This window comes from Caretta caretta, chromosome 3 (assembly GCF_965140235.1).
Source record: "Caretta caretta isolate rCarCar2 chromosome 3, rCarCar1.hap1, whole genome shotgun sequence".
NCBI classification, from domain to species: Eukaryota; Metazoa; Chordata; order Testudines; family Cheloniidae; genus Caretta; species Caretta caretta.
In genome coordinates this window covers 42,747,230-42,767,585 of record NC_134208.1, presented here as the reverse complement: position 1 = coordinate 42,767,585, position 20,356 = coordinate 42,747,230, and the positions used below count along the sequence as shown (strand labels likewise).

The 20,356-nt window shown below is 38.0% G+C and overlaps 1 protein-coding gene across 2 annotated transcripts in view; it reads left to right on the top strand.

Moving 5' to 3' along the window:
* Positions 1 to 20,356, top strand: part of CSMD1 (CUB and Sushi multiple domains 1) — a 1,991,107-nt gene that overhangs the window by 1,933,431 nt on the left and 37,320 nt on the right. For both annotated transcript variants that reach the window (XM_048845330.2, XM_048845329.2), the window contains exons 58-62: positions 10,169 to 10,345; positions 12,636 to 12,815; positions 14,165 to 14,338; positions 15,445 to 15,618; positions 18,788 to 18,861. In XM_048845330.2, the coding sequence (XP_048701287.2) occupies positions 10,169 to 10,345; positions 12,636 to 12,815; positions 14,165 to 14,338; positions 15,445 to 15,618; positions 18,788 to 18,861 (779 nt within the window). The remainder of the gene's footprint in view (positions 1 to 10,168; positions 10,346 to 12,635; positions 12,816 to 14,164; positions 14,339 to 15,444; positions 15,619 to 18,787; positions 18,862 to 20,356) is intronic.

The following is a 20,356-nucleotide window of genomic DNA, read 5'->3' as shown; positions in this document are numbered from 1 at the left end:
TGCAGGTGACTTCTGGATAGTAACATCTGGTGTGTTCCTGTAGCATGAAGAGCAAGAAATTGTCCAATTTCTTTTTATGGTTCAAAAGAGACTTATCTCTTAAGGCATGTTTAAGTGTCTGTACAAACTGTTCAGCTAATCCTTTTGTAGCAGGATGGTAAGGAGCAGAATCTATGTGCTGAATCCCATTTGAAGCCTGGAACCTCTGAAATTCTTCAGAACAGAATCGAGATCAATTGTCATTCATCAACTGTAGTGGTAAGCCGAATTAGCTAAATAAGGTATGAAGATGTCCAGAGGTCTTGGTAGCTGTCGTAGAAGTCATTCTGAAAAGTTCTGGCCATTTCAAATGGGCACTGACTATGAAAGAAACATATAACCTTCTACTGGTCCATCAAAGTCCATGTGAATACATGTTCAAGGACTCTGAGGCCATGACCAAGGGTGTAGATGAGCTGGGCCAGGATCATGCTAAATTTAATGACACGTAGTACAGGACTTCACCTTCCTCTCAATATCTCTGTTGATCCCTGGCCACCAGACATGACTCAGGGCTATGGTCTTCATCCGTAGAGTGCCAAAATGACTTTCATGAAGAGCTTCCAAAACCTGAGATTGTAGTGATTTTGGAATGATTACTCGCATTCCCCATAAGATCCAACTGTGATTCACAGATAATACATGTTTACATGAGATGAACTGTGTAAACTGGGGAGTCTTACGATCAACACTGTATCTTGTAGTACCATTTCCTTCACGAGAGAAAGCCCATCATCATTAGGACATCATCTTTTTTTATGTTTGTGCTAGTTATGGGTATTCTATCCATCAAATTGAGAGAGAACAGTTCATCTGAAGTTCCTTTGGGTTGATGGAAGCTTGGACATGGAAGGTGTGACAGTATATGAGCCTTGCTGTGCCAAGTCTCTTTATGGAATTGAATGGCACAGGAGTGAGTTGAAAGTAGCAATGCCCACAAATGATGGAATTCCATTTTTTGGTACAAAAAAATGAAAGTCATGGGTGATAATCTGTCAGCAAGGTAAAATGTCTACCATACAGACAGGTATGAAACTTCTGAATTCTGAAAATAATGAATGTAACTGTGACATGTTCTCTGGTGGAGCCATTTACTTAATTAAGCCCAGGGCACCAATTAATTGTCCAAGGTAGTCAACTGAAGATTTGAAAAATCATACTTTGTTTACGGTCCCTTCAGAATCTCATCCATGGTTTTCTGGAACAGGGCAGGTGCTAATGTAATACCAAAAGGCAACCTGTTGTAACAAAACAAGCCTTTTTGTATGTTGCTTGTGAGATATTTGTAAGATGCTGGTTCAAATTCCATTCAAAGGTATGCATTAAACAAGTCCAATTTACTGAAAGACTGTTCTGCACTAAGAGTAGCAAACAAATTTTCAATACAAGATAGTGTATACTTGTCTGTACATAAAGCTGGATTCAATGTCACTTTGAAATCACCACAAATTCAGACAGAGCCATCCTTCTTGATCACTATTACGATGAGGAAATGAAACTGGTGACAAGAGTCCAGTGTTCATAAAACAGGCCAAATCAGCTTCTACAAGAGGCTTCAGAGCATAAGGCACAACACTGGGCTGGCAATATTTTGGCTGGCTGTCAGACTTAACAGTGAGCTACATATGTTGCTCACCTGTCTAAGTTCTTTCTCAAAAACCGTGGAGTGTCTTTCCAGTATTCCTTGAAAAAAGTGCGGTTTTTTTCTTGAGCAGCTTGATCTCTCCCCTATTCACTTTGGGCTTCTCAATCCAAAATTTGACAAACATGGGTGGCTACTTTCCCTCAATTACATACAAGGTTAAAATGACTGTCAATTGAGTTGATATTTCACCTGGATTATTCCTTTTGGAATTAATTTTTCTCTGGTATGAGTCTTCAAAAGAGTGGCTGTTTCTTCCACAGAAACTTGTGACAAGTCTGGTGAGAGGTAGATGCAGAAATCAGTGAGACAGCAGCTCCAGTATCAAGCTCCATTCTTGTGGGAACTCCCTTGATCTTGTGTGACTTAGATGCCATCTCTGACTCCAGCTTCCAGTATGTTTAGTGTTTAGGTCTTCATCAGAGTCACTAGTCCTCTTATCTTTTTCCACATTATTCATTCCCAAATTCCACCCTTTATTGCAGGATTGGAATGACCCTCAATAGGACATCTAGTCCAGTCCTCTGCACTCAAGGCAGGACTGAGTGTTGTTTAGACCATCCATTACAGGTGTATATCTAACCTGTTCTGGATCTGATCGTTGTGTAACCCAGAGACAAATTGATCACCCAGGGCATCACTTAATGTTTGCCCAAACTGACAGTGCTCTGACAACTTCTATAGAGCAGCCACAAATTGTGCTACTGACTCTCCTCTTGTCTGATGTCGCTGATGAAACTGACATGATTGTGCTATAATCGATGGGATAAGAGAAAAATGTTCCTGCATTGCTGCAGGAACTGAGGCATACATTGCAGTTCTAGTCACAGTTGGAGACAATAGCCCACACAGCAATCTGTATGCCTTTGGACCCATCACTGTCAGCAAGGTTGAAACTCTTTGTCCATCTGGAATGGAGATGCAAACTACAAATTGCTCAAAATGTTCGAGGTGCACCACCTATGATTCATGTTTTTTGTTGAATTCACCAACTTTGCCACAAAAGTTGCCCTATCTCTGCCCTCCTGTTGGACTTTGCACTCCCCTGGATGTCTCTGCTGCCATAAGGAAACTTTTCTGTTTGTTTTGAACTATTTGTGCTTGATTTTTCTCTGCTCTTTGTGCACTTATCCTTCAGAATACAGAAATTCTTCCTTTAGGGCTGCACTGAGGCTCCCTCTGCTGGCTCAAGGCTCCCTAATGCAGGCTCGCTCGCTCTCTGTATGCCTGCTTGCATGTGGTCAGCCAAGATGGCTGCTTGCAGGATTGTCACTGCTGTCTCTAGCAGCTAGACAGCAAGATCAGAAAACTCATCTTGTGTTCTGGCCTTAATGTCCAACTTCCCTTTCTCTAGCTGGCTGGTTCCACCTGTACCTAAAGCAAAATTCAGCAGCAGTCTGCCACCACGTGCTTGTAGGTGAACGTCTTTTCTTTTCATTATTATTATTATTATTATTATTTATTTATTAATTTGTGGTTACTTTTGCTTCTTCTTGGTTGGGAATGGAGCACCGTATACTCATGGGATAGAAGATCCACATTGCCCGTATATTATATTTGGACCCAGCAGAGAATAGGGACGTCACTCATCTGGTTTTATATTGAACCGTTCTCTTTTTGGCTGGTTTGCCCTTCGTCCTGTACTTTAACGAAACCACAAAGGATTTTGTCCAGTATCGGATGGGAGACTCTATTTTCAAGAGCAACCCTCCACCCCTACCATTGTGACTGTCATGCCGATAGGGGTGGAGTGGCATTCTTTGACATTGGAGTTCCGTGTGCACTGTGATGTGTGCAAGGTCACACCGGTGAGGGTAGGGCCATTTAGGCAGAAGCCAGACTACACCTTTCCCGAAAGTGCTGGTATTCCAGGAATATGCGCATGCCCACCTGAGAAAAGAAAGAGACAGACACAGGGGAGCTCATAGAAACACTGCTGTCTGTTATTGAGACTTTGTTCTGGAAACAAAGCAGAAACTAACAAGAAAGTGAGGCTTTGTGCTGAGGATTGGGGAGTGCTCAAACATTTAAAGGCACAGGATAAATGTTTTAAGGGGAACAAAGGTTCAAAATTACTTTGACAGAAAAGTAAAAAAATGCATATTAAAATTATTGAAACCATACACAATTTACAATGGATCAGCAACTAGCTGGTGTGACTGCAGTAAACGTTGGTCCTCTGTTTGAAGAGGCAATATTTACTTATATGCTGCAAAATCATTTTCATATATTATTTCCTACAGACCCAAACACAGCAGATTTCCTGGAACCATAGCAACCAGCTCATATGTGAAAGATATATATTGTGCATAGCACAGAGGTAGTGATATCACCAGAAGGCAGTAGGCAGTAAGAATGTGGAAGATAATGGGAATGTAGTCCAGACTCTGACAAGAGATCATCCATGAAAGTTGACGGTTATCAGAGAAGTACAAGATGAAATGATAGCTGCCTTGGAATGTGTATAAATTAATCTATTATGTGCCACATTTAACAGTTCTTATACAGTTTTTGTCCATTGGTACCCATCCAGCTGTGGAATAGTGCTTTCACTCACTTTTTGAGGAACTTCTTATTGGAAATTCTGTGTTGTAATATCAGTGGGAGTCACTAGATGGCATTATTACCAGCACTTGAGAGACAAGGTGGGTAAGGTCTCTCATATCCTGGGACCAACAAGACTACAATAACACAGAAGATTATTACAAATAGTCTTACAATTTCTGTTTTAGCTAAATCTGTAGACAAATCTTGGAAAAATGGTGTTCGTTTGTTATGGTGCAGTTAGTTTAGAAGCTGTTGCAGTAAGATTTGTTCACTGTTTCAGTCTTTCTCTCATTTTGTAGAGTGAGCAGCAATGACTCATATATTAACGTTGCTTAATACTTTCTATTGTAAGAAAAAAAAAATAAGAGCCCTAGCTCTTCAATGATTTTCAGTAGAACTTTGAAATTTGGAGGGGGCAATGGTCCTGGGGCCAACTGAAGTGTGTTTTCTGGACCCTTGAAAATCAGTTCAGATTTGGCCAAAATATAAACTATTGAAAACTGCCATTCCCATCTGTGGTTTGCATAGTTGTTTGTTTTTTGGCAGGCTGACAAGAGGTGTCAATATTCTATTCTGTATCGCTGTGTATGCACTACCCGTGTGTCGTGCGCATCATTTCTCATAGGGCTACAACTTCCCAAATGACACAGAAAAAAACCTGATCATCATCCTACAGTTGCCTCCTCATCAAAACATTCTTGAGACATGAGAATGTGCACTGTGCTAGCAACCAGGAGACCATTCATTTTAGATTCACTTCTAATGACTATTAATAATTCTGTACCCTTCACAGCCCTTATTATTAAACAAGGTCTCATATTCCACTGTGGGATCACACAAATTGGCACTAGAATCTAGTTCTCTAATGTGACACATCTAAATCTCATCCAAGTTGCCACACTACCTCTCAGAAAGAACCTCTTTTTGTTTTTCAAATGGGACTAGTCAAGTGCCTTGTAAAAATCTATCATATCTAGCAAACTTGTGATCTTATAAAAATTATATCAAGTTCATCTGACAAGATCTATTTGCCATAAAATCATATTGATTGGCATTAATTATGCTACTATCATTTAATTCCTTACTCAACCATTCCATAATTTTGCCCAGGATAGATGTTATGCTAATTAGCCTATAGTCTTCTCTTCTTCCACAGCACCTTCAGTGCTCCTGCTGAAAGATTTGACTAGAACTTTATTATGCTAAGCTAACATGTTTTGGTGATCTCTTGACATCAATAGTATAGGCCCTTCCCTTACTACCTGAATTAAATCACTCAAAAGCTATTTTCGATGTGCAAGGACAGTGCTAGTAAAAAGAAAATGTGACTAATGTTTTAGTGTTTAAAGGTATTTGCTGTATGAAGGTTTGTCTGGCTTGAAAATGATAATGCACCTCTAAACTTGAATCTTGAGAGTATAATTGCCAAAATTGACAAAACTGCACATTATCACTATTGTAGATCACTTAATGTCCTCTACTGTTATCCCTACGCACTTGGGAAATCTCAAGTTTTAATTGTTTTCTATGCTTCAAAAATTATAGCTATTTTATACATGAAAAATGAATAAAACACCTTCATTCAAGTAAAGACATTTATAAATGATTCTAAACATTGATAATACACTGAGTTATTCTAATTATCCAATTATGTTCTAGTTTAACAAAATCCTATAATCTGTAATTGTAAGCACAAATGGGCAGACGTGGTCATTATTTTCAGAAAAGATCTATCTGAAGTGAAGTTAATATGAGGAAAAGTAGAAAGTAAAATGAATGTTGCATGTATAATGCTAGGATTATTCTACAATCAATTAATTAATCTCAAATTATTGTTTTGCCAGTATTATGCATCTGCAGCCATGCTATGCTTGTATAAATTGCATTAAACATTTAGACGTTTAGTTGGTGAGTGTAAGCTTTCTTAATGGAGCTCTGTCTTGGACTTTGGCCAGTGCCTGAACATTATCTGTAATTTGTTTTTTTAGCAGTTAGACTGGAATTCCGCCAGTTTTCTAAAGGACTGACTAATCTCAAATTTAAGAAGTGTTGAATAGCCTTTGGAATTCTTCCTCTGTATTGTATTCACTGCCTGAATTAATTTAGCTGGCTATAGAATTATTCTATAGCCAAAACAGACAGTGTTTGCTAAATTGAAGGCAGCTTTTTTCATCTGTGTGTGTGTGTGTGTGTGTGTATACACACTGAAATACCAAAGAGCTGTTGGATTTCAGTTTCCTGCAGCCCCCATTGGCCTAGAACGGTGAACCTCGGCTAGTGGGAGCTAGGATTGGCCGGACGCTGCAGGTGAACAAACCATCCCGGCCCGCCAGCAGCTTTCCCTGATGGGCTGCGTGTCAAAGGTTGCCGATCCCTGGTCTAGTTTGATATTCTGTATACTACAATTCATAGACTTTCCCCAAAATAATTCCTAGAGCACAACTTTAAAAAAAAAGTCTAATTTTGATTTAAAAATTGTCAGTAAATACATCATGACCCTTGGTTAATTATCCCAGTGGTTAATTATTCTCATCATTACAAATGTACACCTTATTTCCAGTCTGAAATTCCTAGATAGAAAAGCCCATTCTTAAATATTTTTCTCCATGTTGATGCTTATATATTGTAACCAAGTCACCCATTAACCTTTTCTTTATTAAGCTAAATAGATTGAGATCTTTTAGCCTATCATGCTAAGCCACATTTTCTAGTCCTTTAATCATTGTCATGACTCTTCTCTGAACCTTCTCCAATTTATCAGCATCTTTCTTCAATTGTGGGTACCAGAACTGGGCACAGTATTCCAGCAGTGGTTGTGCCAGTGCCTAATACAGAAGTAAAATTAGCCTCTCTACTCCTACTCAAATGTCCCCTGTTTATGCAACCACGATTTCACTAGCTCTTGTGGCCCCAGCATCACACTGAGAGCTCATATTTGGCTGATTATCCACCACAATGCCAAATCTTTCTCAGAGTCACTGCTTCCCAGGAGAGAGTCCACCCTCCTGTAAGTATGGCCCCAGTTCTTTATTCCTAGATGTATACACTTAGATTTAGTCATATTAAAAGACATATTATTTGTTTGTGCCTATCATACAAAGTAATCCAGGTTGCTCTGTATCAGAGACCTGTCCTCCTCCTTATTTACCACTCTCCCAATTTTTGTGCCACCTGCAGATTTTATCAATGAAGATTTTATGTTTTCTTTCAGGTCATTGATAAAAATATTAAATAGCATAGGGCCAAGAACAAATCCCTGTGGGACCCCACTGGAAACAGACCTGCACTATGAAGATTCCCCATTTTCAGTTACATCTTGAGATCTCTCAGTTAGCCAATTTTAATCCATGTAATGTGTGCCATGTTAATTTTACTTTGTTCTAGGGGTTTTTTTTTAAATAAAAAATGTCAGAAGGTACCAAATCCAATGCCTTCCAGAAGTCTAAGTATGTTATGTCAACGCTATTACCATTATGAATCAAATTTGTAATCTCAGCTGAAAAAGATATCAGATTAGTTTGACAGGATCTGTTTTCCATAAACCCATGTTGATTTGCATTAATTATATTAGCTTCTTTTCATTCTTTATTAATTGAGTCCAGTATCACTTGTTCCCTTATTTTTCCACAGATTAATCTCAGGCTGACAAGTCTATAATTACCCAGGTCATTTACCCTTATTAAAAATTGGCACAACATTAGCTTCGCCAGTGCTCCAAGACTTATTGAAAATCAATATTAATAGTCCCCGAGCCACTGAGACAGCTCTTTTAAAAGTCTTGGATGCAAGTTGTCTGGACTTGCTGAGTTTAAAAGTGTCTAACTTTAGTAGTTTGTTTAACATCTTCCAGAGATATTAGTGGAATGGAAAGAGTGTTATCCTCACCATATGATGATATTATATCTGTGCCTCCCTCCCAAATACATAACAGAAATATTTATTGAACACTTGTTGGATGATATAGCAATGTTGGTTCATGTTCTGTCCTCAGCTACCACTTCAGTGGGTGTAGCATCTTTATTCCTTAAGATAGAATTTAGTTGATCAGAGTTGTGAAAAAACTAGGTTGAAAATATATTTACAAAATACAGTACCACCATGTTAATGCCCCCTTTGGCTCAGGTTTTGACAAGCATTCAGTCAGTCAACAGTAATGTTAGGAGAAGGAACTTTTATTTATGTAAATATGGGTAACTCTGTGATCCAGTGTATTTGCACACATTTATGGATATTCATGACAAAAGAGCCTGAATTCCCATTCTAATATATTCTGGCTTTGTATATTTGTAACGGAGCTAAGAGACTAGAAGAATGTAAGAAAGCGTTACAAGGACTGGCTTCTTCAAACTAAAATTTAAGTTCAGCATTTCTTTGGGATAGAATAGTAAAGACTCTGTGCTATAGAGCAGCAGTCAGGAAACTCTGGAAAAAAAGAAGGAACAGGAAGTTCTTTCTTCCAATCGGTAGCTACAGGGTGGTGGAGCTTTAAAGTTTTAAGACTTGCGAACAGGCAGAGTTTCTACCCTGTTATCAAGAGATCACAACATCTTTGAGGGCTTGTCTTAATTAGAAAATTATATCAAATTACAACACGATATTGAAGAGTCATATTAACTAACATGATGCTGACCAGAACATTGTAGTCACTGTACACAGCAAAAAATCATGTTTGACATCATTTTAGCTGGTTGTGGGTTGCCTAAGACTAGCTGAAATCAGGCTGACCATGACTAGTCCCTGTCTGAGGAGTTGTGGTCACAGAGTTGTAAAACAATGTAATTTCTAATAAAGAGAATCCCAAGTTTAGTGTCCAATCTCACCTCCCTTCCCAGGATTTGGCTTAGCTATTAATAACGTAGCACAAACCTCAGCCTAAACTTCCTCCCTGACCTTAGCTGTCATTAGTTGTTGGGTGGTTGATTGGTTGTGGTTTTTGTTTGTTTTGTTTTGCTTTTTCCTTCAGACATTTCCATCCCATTTATATATGGTCGGAGTTAATTGGACCCACCTGCTAGCATGATTGAACAATCATTATACTGAATCTAATATAGAATTTTTGAGCCTAAGTGATTCAGGAAAAAAGGGCTGCATTCTTACATATGGTCTGAGAAGTTGCCACACCTATTACAGAGGCTGATATGATAGATGGAGCTTCCAGGAGGAGTTTGGGGACAGTATGCATGCAGGAGAACTGAGCTACTCAGCAGGGCTCTGCCCTGACTAGCAGTTAGTCTAGCAGGAAGGTTTTTCTTATCTTAGTCCTTTAAAATGGTGGTTCTGTGGCAGAATCCTGAGGCATTTGCTTCCTCTGCTCAGGGAAATGTTTTGTCTTTGACCAATGGGATAGGGTCAGAATAGAACCCAGGTAACTTGTACATCAAAAGGCTGGATCACAGGCCAGTCTTGAGCTGTCCCTCTTCCTCATTTCTTTCCCCAGCCCCACAGCCAAAAACAATTTTATGAATACCATATACGCTAAATTTCAGAAATGCAATTAATGTATCGTACACCTTTGACCACTTCACCTGTTTTCTATCTACTAATCCATTTCCCAAGCTATATATCCCCTGCCACAGCAACATTTCCTTCTCCTTCCGCCAGTCTGGCATCAAACACAGACATATACTGATAGACATACAGTAGGCAAGAGTTCAAGTCATTTCGATTCTCTTTCATTTTATTTTCATATCTTGTACAGTAACTTTTTGAACATGTGCTGTAAGAGAGACAAATCTGTTCACTTACATTTACCATCCGTAACTACGGTAATCAAATAAAATGATGGTGTAAGCCTGAAAGGAAAAAAATAGATTTTAGCCCCTTATGTATTAAATGCTCAGCTTTTAGAATAATTGTAAGGTATTAAAATGCATTGCCTTACGCTTTTCATACAAGTAATTTATAATGGGTACATTGACTTTCTTTTTTTTTTCTTGATAGTTGTATCTTGTGGAAATCCTGGCACCCCAGCCAATGGCATGATAATATACAGTGATGGGATATTATTCTCGAGCTCAGTCATCTATGCCTGCTGGGAAGGTTACAAGACTTCAGGGCTAACTACTCGACACTGTACAGCCAATGGGACATGGACTGGCACTGCTCCAGACTGCACAGGTCAATAACTGACTTTTTGTCACAATAGGATTAAAAGAGAGTAGGATGTTATTAACTTTGGTAAACCATTATCTCCTACTTTTGAATAAGCACACTTCTCAGAGGGTAACATGCACACACATTCATTAATAAATGTTGGACTTTTTTCATTTTTTGTTATGATTACTTCCAAAAAGTAGCTCTACAAGGTAGAACGGTAGAAAACTCTTAGTATCTAAGATATGCTTTAGTCAAACACAGTATTAGTCTCAATACAGGGTAAGTAGTTAAAATGTAATGGCCTGTGATATACAGAAGGTCAGACCAGATAGTCCCCTCTGTGAATCTATGAACCTTTCTATAGCTCTGTCTGTTATATTACAGAAGTTAGAAAATGTTCTATGTAGCTTGAATACAGAAAATTGCTTTCATTCCAGTACCTGTTAAATTAAATATTACTCCTCACAATAGCAAAAATACATATTGTTTAGATACCTTGGGTTATTTCATGTTTGATTATTTCAGTATTATATTTTGAAACATCGCCATTTTTAATTATGTCCTTATGTTGCTTTTTCAAGATTTTCTGTGAATTTAGGAACAGGTAGTTGGAGCAAAAACTGCTCTGAAAAATTAGCCTTTATAGTCTAGTTCTGTTTCTAAAACTTGTGCTGGACATGGTTCAGATTTGGTTTTTACAGTGTTTGTGAGGATCTTAGCTGCAGAATTATTCAGAAGAAAGTAACAGTGAAATACCCCATATGACACTAGTGAAAATTGCTTTGAGTTAACATTTTTATCTATTAGTCAAGTCACAGGAAAATTTCAGAATGAAGTTATTTGACTATCCAAAACAGATTATATTTGATTAAACCCTAAAGGAACTTTAAACCACAAGTACTGTATTTACTATAGATCTTAAAGCAACACTAGTGAAATATTTTTAAGAACAACTGTAAAGTGAATACTGGCCCAGATCTTTATTTTACAGGGTTTGTATCTAAAGAAACAGGTTTTTTCCTGATCGTTTACAAAAGACGTTCTGGAAAATTACTTCTAGAGAACTATTGTGAAGTAAATTGAAACAGCAGATTTGTGGACATTTTTCTTCAAGAGAGAACCTACAAGGCATTCAGGATGGAGTGAACAGTAGAGTGAAAACAATTAAAACCAATTATGTTTGTATATATTGTACACATTAACATAAATGGTGTATACTGTTAATAGAAATATACAATACATAGACATATATATTAAATATTAAATTGATAGGTACAAATTTTGATGTGTGCTGAACTTATAACTCCCACTGACTTTGAGGTCAATTTTGCAGGGTGCTGAGCACACCCTGTGAGGTGTTGTGTTCTTTTCACGCCCAGTGAAGTCAATTACAGTGAAAGGCATTCAGCTGCTTGTGTATTCTGACCCGTCAGTGGGAACTACAGGGGTTGATTAGGTGTCCAGAACTTTTCCGGATTTGTTCTATAGTGTTTTGGGCCTTTAATAGTGTTCTGCAGCATAATATGGAGTACCAAGATTCACAAAAAGTCCTAGGGACAGAAAGTAGAGCTAAATTCTGCCTTCACCTCCATCCTATGCAGCTCCACTGATTTCAGTGTGCTTATACAGGTGAAAGTCAGGGCAGAATTTCAGCACTGCAGGAATTTTCAAAAGAGCCTAAATGGGACTTGTGTTCCTAAGTCACTTAAGTCTTTTGAAAATCTTATCCCTTTTTGATGGTCAGGCTGATAAGGAGACCAGAGTTCTGTGAAGCTCAAATAGGAGAATATAATGTGTGTCACAAAACAGCAACAACTTTAAGGCCCTGATTCAGTTCCTGTTGAAGACATTCAAAATTCCCATTGATATAAATGGGAGAAGGTTCAGGCTTTACCTGATTGATAAAAACTTTCAGAACCCCATGAAGACTTCCTTCCAGGTCTACTTGGTCACAGTCATATGTGTTTTTTCCACTAAACAATAGAAACAAGGTGCACATTCTGACCTCAGTTACACTGGTGTAAATGCAGAGTAACTCTATTGACTCAAAAGGAGTTGCATTACATTACATTTATATAAGTGTTACTCAGTGAAGAATTTGGCCCAGGATATTTAGTACTTTTTAAAATAAAAAAAAATGTTTGTTTACCTTTTAATGTTTTCAGATAAAACAGCTGGATCAAAGTCGCTTTGCTGCTTGTGTATGCTAGAAAAGGGACATTGTGTGTATGAGCAAATGTGTTCACGTGTACTTAGTTTTTTTAAGCTTTATTTATATAGGTGGTGAAGTAAGATTCTCTTTCTTCACTAGTAATCAGCTGTGGAGATCCAGGTGGAATAGCAAATGGTATGCAGTTTGGAACTGATTTTATCTTTAATAAGACAGTCAGCTATCAGTGCAACCCAGGATATTTGATGGAGCCTGTCAGTTCATCCACTATACGTTGTATGAAAGACAGCACTTGGAACCAGAGTAAACCAGTCTGCAAAGGTTTGTTTTGTAACTTAAGTAGCTTGCAATGACTGTTCTGATACTGTATATAATATTAATATTTGTATTATTAATTATGAAGGGGAACAATTTGCATAACCACTTTTAAGATAGATAAGATGCAAACCATTAATATACTGCTGAGACAGTCAGATAAGAGATTTTAATCTTGTAGTTATTTGTGCCCTACATAAGATGTAATGAGGAGACTGACAGAGAACTGACTTGGAATTTATTAGAGCCACAACAATATGTGTTAAATATTAGAGCAGAAGGCTGAAAATACTAACAGTGACATCCTAACCCTGCCCCCAAAGCCAAGTTTGTGGCAAGAAAAGGATTCTCCAGCACAGTACTGTGGAAGACAGCTGAAAGGCTGCCTTCTGAGGACCTTATTGCAAACACTGTTGTAAGGGGCATGACAAGGACAGGGCTGGAGGTGGGAGAGGTGTGTCAGGGGTCATAGCATGCAGTACTGTGCAGATTCTGAGTCACCACTGCAGCCCATAGGATAGCCTGGGGAGGCTGCCATAACTTAGGGTCCCAGGCCTGTATAAGTTATGTCATGAACATCTCCAGCCCTGAAGTAGCCCAGAATTGGGGTGGCAGGACGTGAGCTCCAAATTCTGTGCTGAACCTCTTAGAAGTACAGCACAAGATCTCATTAATAATTAAATGTTAGTTCATGCGATTGGCTGACCAAATTTTTATTTATAATGGTGTTGGAGGCATCAGCTGAATCACTTTATATTTGCATAGTGTGTGGAAGGAAGCAATATTTTTAAAGATACTTTTCTTTAAAAATAGACTTAATTTGTTTTAGTTTCCATCAATTTGAGCATCCTCTGGAAAACACTAGCCCACATAGCCCCTATATTTTAAGAATTGAATAGAGCTATAGCGACATAATTACCAGTAAAGTCAATATCAGGTGAATGACTACAGCCTTAGATGACTTAGAAAAAGGGATCTTATATGAGTAAAATCAGAGAAAGATCCTTAAGATTTTTCCCTTAGTTATTGTCCCAAAGCAGAGTGATGGTGAAAAATGGTCTAAAATTTTAATAGTAACAGAAAATTAATTGTATTTCAACTTTTTATTGATTGATCATGTATGTTGTTTGTTTTGCTATGTTTGTCTCCCTCCTTTGTAACTCTCAATGTTGATAAAATTTAACATGCACATGTGTGTATTTAATGTGTGTGTACCATGGAAAAGTCAAAATATGCATCCTCTCTTGGGGCAAAACTGTTCCCAATAAGTTTTGATTACAGAAGCATGACTATCTACAATATTACATTTAGTATAAATCCTATAACATCTGTATATTCTCTCTTTGTTTCAATAGCTATCACATGTGGCCCTCCTCCACAAGTGCTTCATGGAAAAGTAGAAGGATCAGATTACCGTTGGGGGTCCAGTGTAAGTTACAATTGTGCAGAGGGCTATCAGTTATCCAATGCAGCTATTCTTTCATGTGAAGGACGAGGTGTATGGAGGGGAGACATCCCACAATGTCTGCGTAAGTATGAAGATAATGGTGTGTGGCTGAACCACCTCAAGCTCTGATTGCCTCATTTCTCACAAGCTAAATATGGTCATGCTCATTCAGAATAGGACATGAACTTCCTAAACACAAACAAACAAACCAACCCTGGGAACTGAAATTAGGTGGTGCTATTTATTTGTCAAATGAAGTTCTTCCCTGACTCAGTACTGAATCAGTGCCATAGGTTGAAATTGGGAGCAGTATACTGCTGTGCATGCATTTTTTCTTTCAGATAAAGTGTAAAATAGACATCCCTGACCACTGTGGCTATTCAAGACCTTCATTCCTGAACAACCTCTTTACCAACTCTCTGCTTGTTACACAGAGATTTGCATTTCCACCATGATCTCTCACTCTCTGTTTGGACTCATATCTCTAGCTCTCTTTCTGTCAACCTTACTCGATGTCCTGCCACCAACTGAAAACCGACATAGCTAAAATGAACTCCTTAGCCATCTAATCCTAAATCTTCCTTTTTTCTTCCTTTTCTGTTACCATTTCCAGGTTCATCATTAAGCTTCTCAACCCTTAAGCTCATAGCATCAGTATATTTTTTGATTCCTCTCTGTCCCTTTCTGTCTCTCTCTCTCTCTCTTCCCACTCCCCCAACTGAGAAACCATCTTTAAATCCTGCTCATGTTTCCTTGACAGCCTCTCCAAATTCTGTCCATTTTTCTACATTCCCACAACCTGAACTCTTGTCTAGTGCTGATCACCATTAAATGCTAAAATTGGGCTACTTTGAGAATAATATGAGGGCAGTATTTTCAGAGCTGGTATCTAAAGCTAGTCATCTACATCCATATTCAGGCACCTAAATTAAAGTGGCCTATTTTGTGAGTGCAGTCTTGTGCCTGCAGTTTCTCGCAATGGAGGCAAATAGTTGTGAGCACAAATGTTACCATTTGTACATCTGTGTACCTGATCTGTGAGCATAATCACATGGTAGAACGCTTGCACTCAAATTTAGCAGTGACTAGCGTCTGCTCACTTGTGCCTTCAGAAATGAATGTTACTTTTAAATGTTAGGTATGTTCAGTTCTTCAAATACCCTTTTTTGTTTTCTTTTTCTTCAATAGCTGCATTTTGTGGAGATCCTGGTACTCCAGCTGAGGGGCGTCTTAATGGGAAAAGTTTCACTTACAGATCTGAAGTCTTCTTTCAGTGCCGACCCCCTTTTATACTGATAGGATCTTCAAGAAGAGTCTGTCAAGCAGATAGTGTTTGGAGTGGAATTCAACCAACATGTATTGGTAATAATTTCCATCATCTCTGCTGTTTATTAGTCAGAGTATTGTAGATAATCTGTTATCATGATCAAGATCAAGTCCCAAATCAAAATGTTCAGTCGGGATCTGTGAAAATGGTTTATCAAACTGCACAGATTAAAAGATCACATGTAGCTAATACTGGGTGGGCTTGATCTTTTGAGATTCTGAGTACTTTCTGTAATCTTCTGAATGCTCTCAGCCTCCTATTGATTGCAGTGAGACTTATGTGCTTGCAGGGTAAGATCAAATCTCCCACTGACTTCAGGATTTGGCCCAATGCAAATAGAGATTTTTTTGTGTGTGATTTTGGTGAGAGGATGCGGAAATGTCTCTGCTGTTTTCTAAACAAACATACTCAAATGTAGAATTAAATGATCACAGTGATGGTTTTTCCTGAGGCAGAAGGGATTGGCTCATTTGAAGAGGTGACATTGGGTAAGATGGGGAGCAAGAAAGCTTATTGAAAACACCCTTCTCTGAACATAAGAACATAAGAATGGCCATACTGGGTCAGACCAAAGGTCCATGCAGCCCAGTATCCTGTCTACCAACAGTGGCCAATGCCAGGTGCCCCAGAAGGCGTGAACCTAACAGGTAATGATCAAGTGATCTCTCTCCTGCCATCCATCTCCATCCTCCGGCTAATAGCCATTAAAGGACTTAACCTCCATGAATTTATCCATTTCTCTGTTAAACCCTGATAAAGTCCTAGCCTTCACAACCTCCTCAGGCAGGGAGTTCCACAGGTTGCCTGTGCGCTGAGTGAAGAACAACTTCCTTTTATTTGTTTTAAACCTGCTGCCCATTAATTTCATTTGGTGGCCCTTAGTTTTTATATTATGGGAACAAGCAAATAACTTTTCCTTATTCACTTTCTCCGCACCACTCATGGTTTTATATACCTCTATCATATCCCCCCTTAGTCTCCTCTTTTTCCAAACTGAAAAGTCCTAGCCTCTTTAATCTCTCCTCATACAGGACTCATTCCAAACCCCTAATCGTTTTAGTTGCCCTTTTCTGAACCTTTTCTAATGCCAGTATATCTTTTTTTTTGAGATGAGGGGACCACATCTGTACGCAGTATTCAAGATGTGGGCGTACCATGGATTTATATAAGGGCAATAAGATATTTGCCGTCTTATTCTCTATCCCTTTTTTAATGATTCCTAACATCCCATTAGCTTTTTTGACTGCCGCTGCACACTGCGTGGACGTCTTCAGAGAACTATCCACGATGACTCCAAGATCTTTCTCCTGATTAGTTGTAGCTAAATTAGCCCCCATCATATTGTATGTATAATTGGGGTTATTTTTTCCAGTGTGCATTACTTTACATTTATTCACATTAAATTTCATTTTCCATTTTGTTGCCCAATCACTTAGTTTCGTGAGATCTACTTGAAGTTCTTCAAAGTCTGCTTTGTTCTTAACTATCTTGAGCAGTTTAGTATCATCAACAAACTTTGCCACCTCACTGTTTACCCCTTTCTCTGGTCAGTTAATGAGGAGCCACTAACACTAAATTCAGATGTGTACTCTGAATAAATTCTAATGTCGTTAATCCAGACTATGCTGCTGTGGGCAATATGAGTGTGTCACATCTTCATTCAGCAGTTAAGAATATGAGTTACAGGAAAATTATATATGAGCCTTAAAATGATGGTGTAAACCTGCAAATAGCTGGGAGTCAACTTCCAGAAAATTTTTCTATTTTCTACAGTAAGTGATATATAAATACATTGAATATATTGCATCAAAAAGATCTGGTTTACCTCAAGAAGCCCCAGTTTTACCGCCTCAGTCACAGCTTTTCTACTATTATAATAACAAAACATTTCATATTAGAGCTTCTGCAGTTTTAGAAAATATCATTGTGGGAAGAAGAAAGGTGTCAGTAATTTAAAGGTATTTTTTACCTGTAAAATCAGATGGTTGAAAAAAATTATAACAAAAATAATCTCCTACAGGAACAAATTTCCCCAAAGATGGCAATGTTTACCACTTCTTGACACTGCTTATTTTGTTATAATAGCTGTGGGCTATCTAATTCTGTTTTTTTTTTTTTTTTGAAGAGGTTGGTTTCTGTTGGTGATGCACTTTTTAAAAAAAAGACTGATCTGTTTCATTTTTCCATTAGCAGCTGTCCAGACTAACTGATGATGAAGTTAAAAGTCCCTTGATTGTTCAAGTACTACATGTTTTTTAAAATGTCATCTGTTAGGTTCCCATCTATCTGAATTCTGAAGCCACTAAGATTTCCTTTATAAATTAGTGCATTATGTATTCTAGCGATAGGATGATGAAAGTGATTGACTAGCATTGAAATTGGAAATCAGGCTATAAAGAAATGATATATCACACCACTGGATTATAGGATTACGATTACAGAGCGTTGGAAATTGTTACAGAGGAAATATAGGCCCAAATCCTTTGCTTTATATTGCAGAGCCAGAACAAAACCAGAATAGCCAGCCATGGGAGGATCATCCCAATATAGTGGGAGTTTCTGGTGGCGTACAGCCATCCTCTCAGCTCCTATGCTACCCACCTTCCATCCTGCCCACCTAACAGGCATGACTGAGCATCCCGATAATCTTCCAAAACTGTCATGTCCGTCTCTAGGGTATGTTGGCAGCTGGTATAACCAGACCAGAGGACAGCCAGCCCAGGATTTAAGGGAACTCGACATTCACACCTTTTCTGAGATGTACTGTTAACTCTTCAACCAGAGCTGGGTTTCAGGGCCTCTTTTAAAGCATGTGCTTTCATGGTCACAAAAAAGAGTTTCTGGCAAATAATTTTATGCTTAGCTTCCTAAGGTTGGTTTTCAGAAATTTGGCTTTACAACTCTGTGGTTCCTAGGAAAAGAACACGAGGAGCGAAAGATGTCTCTCAGTGTTACATCTGCATTATGTATAATGCTTTTGACTGACACAATGTGCTGTGTATTCCACAAGATTCAAAGCGGTCAGTTGTGTACAAAAAAAAAAATCCCAGTACTGAAATCTCTATGCTTCCAAAACTATCTTCATGAATTACTTGTGAACATATTGAAAGAAAAAAAAAAGTACTGTAATTTTTGTGGTTTTAATTTATCTTTGAAAATTTAAACTGAAATAACATCTCCTGTGTTTTCCATTTTAAAATTTAGATCCAGCCCATAACACTTGCACAGATCCTGGTACTCCACCCTATGGAATACAGAACAATTCTAGAGGTTATGAGGTAAGAAGCCTTTTTATTTACTAATTTACTGAAATTGGAATACATTTAATATTAATGTATGTTAAATTGTTTTTAGCTTTAAATGTTACAAATAATGTTTATCACTTTCAGATTTTTTTTTACTAAAACCTCAGGCTTCATCTTCAGTTATTGTTTTAATATGGAGCTTTAGGAAGAAACTCACAGTCTTTAGAATATATCATGTCATAAGTTTTTAGTAGAATTCCCCACTGAAATAAGTGAGGACTTTTGCTTAAAAATTAATGATATGCTATAGACCTTTCAGTGGACAATAATTATATTGTGCATGCAGTATTTTAGCTATATCCCTACAAGGTTATTCAATTTTTTTCTCCATCAGATTAAATTGTTTTGTTCTATACCAGTAGCTGTTACATACTTTAACAAACAGTGAGTAAATAGCTGATATACTAAGGGCCTGATCAAAAGGCCATTCAAGTCACTGGAAGAAGTCCCATTGATTCTCAGGGCTTTGGATCAGACCCTGGCACATGCCATCAAGTAGCTTCATTCAATTATAAAAGCATATTGAATTCCATGCACAAACACAGAAGCTCAAGATAGTCTGCATGATGGTCAAAATTCTCTTTGAGTGTCATCATTATAATCTCTTAATTCTGCACGAAATATTAGTTTATTAAGCATCTGTCTTGAAAGAAATTGAGAAAATATCACAGAAGTACCTAACTGCCATAATGAGTCATTGTCATTCAATGTTCGGACTGATGAGAATTATTTAGGATTCTATCAGAGTATAAATTGTTAGTGAAATTTTACTTCGGAACGTGTTTACTATAGTGAATACAGTAACTGTCTTTCAGTAAATCTCTGCTGTCCCTAAATTAGTCCCCTACCTATTTCTGTCAACTCCTGGACATATGATTTCTCTCCAGTCAGTTATCTCTTGAGCTTTGTTAGCCTGTACTTCTCCAGTAACTCTAGCCTTTCTGAATATCTTGATCAAATTGCATCCCTTCTATCTCATACATCCACCTGTATCACCAGTTCCCATGAATATATGGATCATAATTGCACCAACTCACTCTCTATCACTGATTTCTCCAGAATATACAGACTCAGTTTCTCTCCTCATTTATTATTGAAGGCACTGGTAACTCTTAATGCCTATTTTGGTCTTAGATTGTTCAGGGTTTCATTTCTAGATATAACTACTAGTAGTAATAGAGCCTTGACATCATAAATGCTTGCATCACTGAGTCAGGTCAGTCTGATAGGATGGAATGCAGTTTTTGGATGCTACTGATGGAAGGGGACACATTTTACAGCTGTGATTATTTGAATATCCAGTTTCAGTGAGGTATCCAATAGGACACCATTGTTGGGAATCAACTTTAAACAATCTGTGGGTAGATGACCTTGTTCGAGAAAGATGTTATGGAAGAGGGCAATTCTTTGAGGTATTTATCTGTGCTTACCAGCATCACCTCTGACTTACCTGAGTTCATTTTCGGTT